We start from the raw sequence: 9,656 nt of genomic DNA, 5'->3' as shown, positions 1-9,656 counted from the left end.
AACACAGAAAAGAGAATGTGTTATCTCACTCTCTATCTTTGTCTCGGTCCCTCTCTTACCCACCCACACATAGTAGTAAGTACAATGATCACAGAAAGGTGATCTCAAAGCTTAGCCAGTCAGAAGATGGTGAGTCAACAGAGAGCAATAGAAATAGAAAAAACACAAGGTAAAAAGAGCTTTGGATAACTGTTTTCAGTGTACTGTGTTTATGGAAATTAACCGATTTCAATGAGAATGTATCGAAACGCATAAACGGGCACACAATTGAAGGAACTAACTGCACATAATTCACAGAGCTGACAACCATTTTTATTTCCCACCATGTTAATGAACCCATGCTTTGTCACTGAAGTTGTAGTATTGGTTTCTGATTGACTTCAGCAGCTACTATTAGTTCTAGCATGACCAAGTTTCCCATTAGAATGTGAACTATTTGCACCCCATAATAAGTAAGCTAAAGGTGCCATTATCAGTTTTTTTTATTCTATTAAATTCCTTGATGTAAAGTCATCATCAGAGCATTTGAGCTAATGTATAACTGCAAGCAGTTACAGTGAATACATGTGCCATCCTACACATAAGTACGCATATATAGACAAACATAAATTAATTCAGATTCCAGGGACCCACACATTTCATGACCCACAAACATGCCGTAAGCAGCTTAGGGGTAGGAGATATACTTAGCTTAGAGTCAGAAGAGAGGACAAAGGTTCACTTGTGTTAAGGCGTCACACATACATTATCTATTTTTGCGTGATAGTGCAAAAAGAAAAGAAGGTAAATGAGGGATAAAATATTTTTGAAACTACTGCTTCAATGCTTAAAAACTCTTTTAGATAATAATAATACATACAGTCACTTTGTTACAATTCGCTTACTGCTAAATTCTTGCTAAAGTCTATATTTATCCTTGGGTATAATGATTTCAGGGAAAACCTATTTTATATATATATATATATATATACATATATATATATATATATATATATATATATATATATATATATATATATATATATATATATATATAATCTCTGTCAGAAATGTAACTCTTTTTTTTGGAGCTGTTATTTGTAAAAAACCCAACAATAATGATTTCAGGGAAAACCTATTTTTTATATATATATATATATATATATATATATATAATCTCTGTCAGAAATGTAACTCTTTTTTTTGGAGCTGTTATTTGTAAAAAACCCAACAATCATATGAACCCCTATGAGCAGCACTTTGGCGACAGTGGGAAGGAAAAACTCCCTTTTAACAGGAAGAAACCTCCGGCAGAACCAGGCTCAGGGAGGGGCGGGGCCATCTGCTGTGACTGGTTGGGGTGAGAGAAGGAAAACAGGATAAAGACATGCTGTGGAAGAGAGACAGAGATTAATAACAGATATGATTCGATGCAGAGAGGTCTATTAACACATAGTGAGTGAGAAAGGTGACTGGAAAGGAAAAACTCAATGCATCATGGGAATCCCCGGCAGCCTACATCTATTGCAGCATAACTAAGGGAGGATTCAGGGTCACCTGGTCCAGCCCTAATTATATGCTTTAGCAAAAAGGAAAGTTTTAAGCCTAATCTTAAAAGTAGAGATAGTGTCTGTCTCCCAAATCCAAACTGGAAAGTAAAGTCCATTATTAAATTGTTAGACAAGGCTTGATGCAAAACTTAAATGCGTTTTTGCTCACTCATAGTTCTGGGTAGAGGCACCCAGCAAATAGGCAGGAGAGATGAAATACCATCTGAAAATCCATTCAGCTACCTTGAAATACAACTTACACACACAGCTGTGCACAGTAAGGCAGGCACACTCCGAGGGCAGAGGAACTTGGTGTCGGTCTGTCACAGAGTGTTGACCACAGTGGGGTTCACATACACACACACACACGCGCGCGCACGCACACACACACTTTATATACGCACAGCTTGACCACCCATGACTGCCCTCTGATTACCGCCAGCTTCCATAGCCACCCTCACTCCTTCTCTCCATACCTCCTGCACACCCCAGTGATTCTTCCTTCTTTCTCTACTTCCCCACATTCATTCACTCCCCCTTTCTTTCCATTCCTCCCACCATGCTCCTCCACCCTGCTTCCACCTTTTGTCACCGCTGCTTGCCCTCTCATTTCTTTCCTAACTTTCCTGTCTCACACATTAACATATAAAATGCCTCAACTGTTTTCTAGGCTAAAGTGTTTGGTGACTCAGTCAGTCAGATGCATAGTTGCTTACCTGCTCATTCACTCACTTGATTAGTCTGCTGCTCATTCACTCACTCATTTGCCTGTTTACTTTCTCATTTATTTACTCCTTTGCTCACTCACCTGAAAATCTGTAATGACAAAGTTTCTGCAATGAAGAAGTGCAATTACAAGTTTTATCTAATTCACATGCAACAGTCATGTTTACAAGGCTGATAATTTTTTTTTTTAACAAAAAGTTACAAAAATGTTAATAATAATCATAATAATGGCAATAAAAAGTAACTTATCATTTGTGTATTTCTGTGAAATTCTGTAAAAAGATCAAATTACTTTGTGGCATGAATGAACTACAGCCACACATTACTACAACATACCCATATTTTTTTAATTTACTGTCCAAAATGTGGCCTCACACTTTAGACCCTCAGTATTATTGATAAATAAACTAGTGCAAATGACATGTTCTAGTGTAAATAAATGAATCACCTCTACTTGTCTTGTTTAGATATGCTCAAACAACTACAGCAGTGCCAGTCTTTGTTTATGCCATACTTGCATGCTAGTTCATGTCTTTCAGCTAGTGTAAATCTATCAAATATCTAGAGATTTTTATTATGTTGCGTTTTTTTAAGCATTTCAATCATTTTCACAGGCTGGCAGTTACTGGGTTATGTTGGCTTTAGTGGATGCATACTGGCAATGCAGCCACAAATCCTCCTAGCGTGAATTGGAATATAAACTCTGTTTGTTTTGCTTCAGTTTTTTTCACAAAGTATTTTTAAAGTCTACCTTGTCAAAGAGACATTGTAACAACCCTTCAGGTTCATGCTACCAGTTACTTATTCACAAGACCAGCTTACTAACAGAAAAATTGTATGTTTTCTGAGTTTTTGACATGGAAGACTGGTCTAACCCCAGGTATACATTTGTTGTGGTTCCATGATGTTGTGTATTTTGTGCAGTTTTGTTTTGTTACTGCAAGGCTTAAGGTGTCACCAGGAGAATTTTAGAAGTTGTGTCCAGTCTGCATCATGTTCTGACTTCTTTCCCTCATTATGTGTTCTGTTCACCTTAATATGGCTTCCTATAAGAATAAAAATATGTATTTTTAGCAATGAGAGTGGAGAGTCATTTCACTGTTGGGGGGGACCCTGTGCAGCAGCTAGAACACAGCACAACTGCTCTATGACAATGACAACTATCATTATTGTTTTAAGCTTAACAGTAAGTTATTAAGTTTATCGAAAGAAACTAATTTTTTAACATAAATGTCTTAGCTGTCTTATAGCTGGAGCTAATATGCTCAATTTTAAACTAATCCTGGACTCTTATTCAAGAGTAGTGCTGCAAATCACAACTAAAAATCATTACTTACTGACACTTGGTGCAGGGCTTGGTTTTCTTCAAGCCAGTGTTCTTCTGACCGGCTTGCAAACGGAACATTTGAAGAGCAGGTAAGAGGAGCTTTGGTGCTCAAAGTCAGAGTTGTGATGTGAGACGATCGCATTAGCAATCTCACTGATGTCATACAGAGTCATGGTTCTTCTAAAGCTTGGTGAATCAATATTTTGTTTCCAAATTCACTTTGGAGGTGTATTTTATTCATTCCTAAATTATTTTGTATGCAAACTTGTACGTTTGACTTTATATGAAAGAACTACTTTTGTTAACTCTTTCGACCTCTTCTTTAATAAAGATAATTAAACATGCTGCAACTATGAGTCACTTGTGACTTTCTAATTGAATTATATTTTTACTTACTAAGCCCTCCCACTCTTCCAGCTCTACACACAGTTCTCTCAGAAGTTTACTTTCGCAAAGACCCCGTGCCAGACAGTCACAGCTGACCATTTTCCTGCAGTTATCTAACTGGGCAGCTACAGTCAGAGTCATGGTTTTGTGAGTGCATGACATGTGTGTATTTGAATGTTACCATCATCAGACATGCATCATGTTGTGTGTGTGGCCTGGTGTGTTCATCGATACATAAACAGAAACACAGTCACACTGAGATGTGAAATGTTTTGTCTCCATGGTGTTCTCCTCAGGGTGCTTGTGTGTGCGTGTCTGTGCTTATGCACACATCTATGACTGACTGTGTGTGTATATGTGTTATTTATGCTATTTTATTTGCACTCTTCTGCTCTGTACATAATTGCCTAGAAGGGGTTCTGGCACAAAATTAAAATTCACTTTTAAAACCTCCCACTAATGCAATGTCACTCAGTTTGTGCACATGTAATATCAAAATAAGATGCCAAAGTGCACCAAAAGAAACAAAAGAGAAAGAAAACAGAGGCATGAAAAGCATGTACCCATACACTGGACTGTAAATCTTCACCTTTAAAGCATCCATTTAACCCAGAGTGTAATAAATCACAAAGTAGTTTTATTGCCACCATCTCCACTCTTCTTCTGCACATATCTGCCTGTCCATCACAGTGTAGCATAAACTCAGCAATATTCAGACTGTTGTTTAACAATTTGAGCCCTCACATTTGTGCTCCCTAAATTCCTTGGGGAAAGAGAAAATAAAAACAAGGAGCAAAAACAAGAGAAGCAACAGACTAAGGGAGACAGGGAGTGAAGGAGAGGCAAGTTTGAGGCTGAGTCACTGACTGACAACCAAGCACTGAATGAATGATCAATAAATGAATCAGTTTTGGGGCAAAGTGTAAGCATGTGACTGACAGAGAAACTGACTGAGAAATAAACAAGCTATTCATACTGAATTCAGAGGAACTTTGGCATACTCCATATGAATAAATAAAGAGATATGTTTTGTGCATCAAAAAGTCAAGGTAAAGTTAGGTGTCTCACACTTAACGAGAAGAAAATATACTATAGGTGCAGGGAAAGACTATTCAACCATCTATTCCTATTCTTAGTACATAACGTTCTCCATTACACTTTTCCCAGCATATATTTCACTAAATAAAATTTTCCATTTGTAAATCATATTAATTATAATGAGTCTAGCTCTTTTGCTTTTTGATGCCCACTAAAAATTTACTTCTTAGGAATTATTGGTTACATTTGACCAATAATTCCCAAATTTCTCCTACACAGGCATACGTTGTTTTTGTGTTCTCGCCAAGGTAGATGACATTTGATAGAAAAACAGACAAAAGCAGACTCGCCAGCAAAGCTAATTTTCTTGTATTTGGACTGTGGAAGAAAACCCACTTGAGAGCAGATAACCAAGTAACCAGGACACCAGACTAACAAGCAGTGTTTCACTGCCCTCTTTGGTTTAAAGTTTCAGACCTCTTTCACCTCCCCTACAGTTTTCCAACTTATGTTGGAAACTGGTGGGCCTCACTTATAAAACTTTCTGACAATTTAATTCACACAGTTCACACAGCAATTTAGCTCAGTGGATTTGCTGGATTTTAACAAGTTTTACACAAGACAACAGTTTTTAACAAGCAACAAGACACAAACTGAGCAGATTACACATAGAATGTTCTGCAAAAACAAAAGAATTCCATTGCAGTTGCTGACTGTACGCATAACATTGTTTTGCTTTTGGTTTTTTTTATCTTCATCTGTGTTATATAATTTTATTCCATTCATTCTATTCCATATAGACCTGTGAGACAAACTCTTTATTGTACCCCTGACAAATTAAGCAGAGTTCTTCAACCAAAATCAAAGTGCTGGTGCTCTTAAAATGAAAGTGTTAAAAGGTGTTAAAACTTTTACTTAGAACATTCAGGCTAAAAGCACTCTACATGCCAGTAGCAACACTTGGAGGTTCAGTATGTTTTTGTTAGTTGTGTTTTTCTTTTGCTGTACCTGTTAATGCAGAACAAAACATGTATCATTCAGCTAAGAATGTCTAAGCTAGACACATTATGTAATTCCCTCAACAGACACACCCAACCACAAACTGAAAAATCAACTAAAAATTTTCTATGTTTACTATAAATTTGATGTAATGTTTCTTATCGACAGACCTTACAGAAATCTGTGCTGCTGAATGAGTGGAAATTTGGGGGGGAAAGGGAAAATCTTAGTAACACAACTTGTTTCACTGCATTAAAAAAAATGTGAAAAAAATCTGTGTATTTATTGTTGTGATATAAAGCAGATCTAACGTGGTAACACTGTTTTATCTGTTAAGCAGCACCAAGTACTTCTGTTGTTCTGTTGCACTGCTAAATTTTGTGGCAATGCCTATATACAGTATCTCCCGATCAGCCTTACTCTGCACTGTTATCAGTGGGGACAGCTTCTTGCTTATGTGCTCGGCTTAGAAGTTATATATTGTTCTATTGTTATATCATCAATGCAGTAGTAAATGATTGTTCCTCAACTCCTTGGTTGGAGACAGTTGAAAACCGGGAAGTAAAAACTTTTTTTTTAGCTGACAACAGACCAGATCTCTTTCACAGAGCTGCGTGGGTGTGACATTTACACTACTAGGATGCTGGTGATGTCAACAAACAGCACACTAAAAGAATTTCGAATCCTGGTTCACACTCTGAAAGGTGAGAGAAAGCGACAGATAAAGGGAGTGCGGGTGGATGTGTATGAAAAGAATAAAAAACATGACAAGGTGTGAGGGACATTGCAAAAGAGTCTGGGACAGGCAGCAAAAATGTGGTGACAGCTGGAATGTCAAACTGACAGCCTGAGGTCTGCGTATGTCACTGTGTATGTTTTTGTGTGAGTGCAACCGAGCATACATGCATGTCAGGGGAGGAAACTAAATCATATTCATACACAGTTACAAGAAGTATGATTCTTTCATAATTTAAAATCATATTTTTTCCAACAGTTACGCTTTAAATGAACATCTGGTTTCAACCCTTTCTACAAGGAAAATAAGAAAAAAGACTCTTTTACATAAATTCCTGCATTCATTACAGTTTTTCTCGATTGCTAAAACACATTTCTTGAAACTACGCCTCATATCCTCACAACAGTAAACACAAATCCATAACATCTCACTCAATTTCCCAAACATCCTATTTCCAGGTCAAAATGAAGCTCTACACCCAAAACTATTCACTCCTGCTGAAAAACCAAACTTTGCCCTCAGACATCAAACACAAGCCCTCAAAAACACACACACTACAACAGAGTTTTGCACACTGGTACAATTAATTCAAAACAATAGTTCCAAAACAAATAGGTTGCTTATGGTTCTCCCCTTCAAAACCCTTGTCACATGATAAACACAAAAGACGCAACCAATGTATGTACAGTGGCACATTGTCATTCATGTACTATACAGTACAACACACACCAGAAACATTATCCCACCTCAGCATCTTGTCTTTGGTCTGGGTCAGGCCAGAGAATCTCATCCACATCACAGGCTATATTGGCCCCAGCCAGGCAGCGGGGGTAAAATCCTCTTGCATGCCTGATCCACCCCTGGCATGCATCTACTGATATGTCTAGGCAGGCCTCTTCCATGGCCTGAAGGAGGTGAACACGGACATAAGGTTCTCGGCCATACACTTTCCACCGCCATGCCGAAAATAACTCCTCTATCGGGTTTAGAAAGGGAGAGTATGCAGGCAGAAAGATATTAGAAAACCTTGGGTTATTGGTAAACCAGTCACGAACCAGAGCAGCGCGATGGAAGCTGACGTTATCCCACACAACAACGTAGTGAGGCTGCTCTGGCTGTGCTGGTTCCCTGTAGTCCAGCTGGAACATATGTTGTCTTAAACCATCAAGAAAAGCAAGGAGAAGCATAGTGTTATAGGGTCCTAGTACGGCATGGCGGTGGAGTACCCCTCGTTGGCTGATGGCTGCGCACATAGTGACATTCCCCCCACGCTGACCAGGGACATTTACAATAGCCCGATGGCCAATTATGTTCCTCCCCCTTTTCCTTCTTTTGGTCAGGTTAAAACCTGCCTCATCCACAAAGATTATTTCATGGGGAACAGGCCGTCCTTCAATCTCAAAGATTCTCTGCAAAACACATAACACAGTAGAGTCAATCGGTACCCTGAACCACAGTTCAAGAGTGCTGAAATGGCAGCATAAACTGCCATGCTGTGATGGTACACAATACTTTATACAGTATCAAAACTCATACCTGAACATATTCCACACGTTGGTTTTTCACTCTGTCAGAGTTTCGTTCGAAAGGGACTCGGTATGCCTGTTTCATCCGGAATTGATTCTTTCGGTCAATTGTGGAGAGGCTGATGGCATTTATGCCTCGAAAAAGATGATCATCCTCAATCACTCTCCTTTGAATCTCTTGCAGGCGGATTACATTATTTGCAATTACCATGTTTACAAGTTCCCTCTCTTGCTCCTCCGACAAAAGCCTTAACCTGCCTCCACCAGGTGGTCGTCTCTGTGTCCTACAAAAATAGAAGCACTCATTACTGTAACTGTCACACATTCATTTTACAGGCAAATAATGGAAACATACTGAAACTCAAGACACATAAGTTCAGTAACTTAAACGTTACTGTACAAAGCAGTCTTACTGCAAGTACACCTACCTGTTTTCCTCCCTGAAGGTTCTGATGATGGAGGCAACAGTGAAGCGACTCAAATTTGGTTGTACTCGTTGCCCAGCCTCCCTCATAGTCATCCCATGGACAAGGACATGGTCAACTAAAGTGGCTCGAATTTCATCCGAGACTGACTGTCTTCTTGCCCTTGCTCTTCCCCTTCCTTGTCGCCGTCGTTCTCCACCTCCTTCACCACGTCCTCTTTCTCCACCACGTCCTCTTCCTTTGCATCTCTTTGGATCCATTGTTTCAAACCTGAATGAGCTGACTTTGGCCCTTTTATCTATCTATCGCAGGTTCTGATTGGTGTGTGCTAAATTTTGACTCCTAGTGTTTCCACCTGGTTAATTGTGTGCTAATTGAGCTCAAGCTATGCTGACTTAAGTTAACATTATTGCATGCTAGTGCTTTCTAAATGACTACATGGTGTAAGCACTGTAAAATGTAGGGATTTGTGTGTAGAGTTTTGCAGTAACAGTTCACCAAATTTGAATCATGTGTCAAAGCAGGGAATAGTGTTTATAGTTCAGGGAAATGGGTGAGCTTTTTGAACAGTAGCGTTACGGTTTTGAAATTTTAGTTTAGAGGCCTGGTTATAGTGTTTAAGCAATCGAGAAAAACTGTAAATGTCATCACAAATAATTAATAGAAGACCAAGAACACCTTCAAATTATTGAATCATTTTTTAGCTGTCCTAATTATTTATTTCTACTGCAGATATGTTCCTACAGCAGACTATTAAGACTAATCAGCCTACACACAATTGCACTGTGCTGTAAGTTATAATAGTACCTGTGAAGTTATAAACTATTACACTGGTCAGGGAGCAAATCTCTGTTTTTCGAGATATTCAATATGCGTGTGTGTGTGTGTGTGTGTGTGTGTGTGTGTGTGTGTGTGTGTGTGTGTGTGTGTGTGTGCAAAGGGATCAGTAAATTATTGTTTTAC

The 9,656-nt window shown here is 38.7% G+C and overlaps 1 protein-coding gene across 1 annotated transcript; it reads right to left on the bottom strand.

The window, feature by feature from the left end:
- Positions 1-7,093: 7,093 nt before the first annotated feature.
- On the bottom strand, positions 7,094-9,180 carry LOC146708414 (uncharacterized). The gene is made up of 3 exons (XM_085460296.1): positions 8,697-9,180; positions 8,279-8,552; positions 7,094-8,151 (listed from the first exon to the last, which is right to left on the bottom strand). The coding sequence occupies exons 1-3, from the start codon at positions 8,951-8,953 to the stop codon at positions 7,480-7,482; spliced, it is 1,203 nt and encodes a 400-aa protein (XP_085316422.1). The 5' UTR covers positions 8,954-9,180; the 3' UTR covers positions 7,094-7,479.
- Between the last annotated feature and the right edge of the window lie 476 nt (positions 9,181-9,656).

The sequence above is a fragment of the Copadichromis virginalis genome, linkage group LG6 (assembly GCF_057382275.1).
Source record: "Copadichromis virginalis isolate Kocher_CV1m ecotype Utaka linkage group LG6, C_Virginalis_male_GT1.1, whole genome shotgun sequence".
Lineage (NCBI taxonomy): Eukaryota > Metazoa > Chordata > Actinopteri > Cichliformes > Cichlidae > Copadichromis > Copadichromis virginalis.
Note: the sequence above shows the minus strand (reverse complement) of the source record. Positions and strands in the feature narration are given on the sequence as shown.

Bases quoted from the DNA above. Each gene is read 5' to 3' on its own strand.
- LOC146708414 (XM_085460296.1), bottom strand. From the start codon at position 8,953: ATGGATCCAAAGAGATGCAAAGGAAGAGGACGTGGTGGAGAAAGAGGA. The intron at 8,553-8,696 runs GTAGGTGTACTT...CTATTTTTGTAG, and splicing joins ACCTTCAGGGAGGAAAACAG to GACACAGAGACGACCACCTG. The intron at 8,152-8,278 runs GTATGAGTTTTG...TGTGTTTTGCAG, and splicing joins AACGTGTGGAATATGTTCAG to AGAATCTTTGAGATTGAAGG.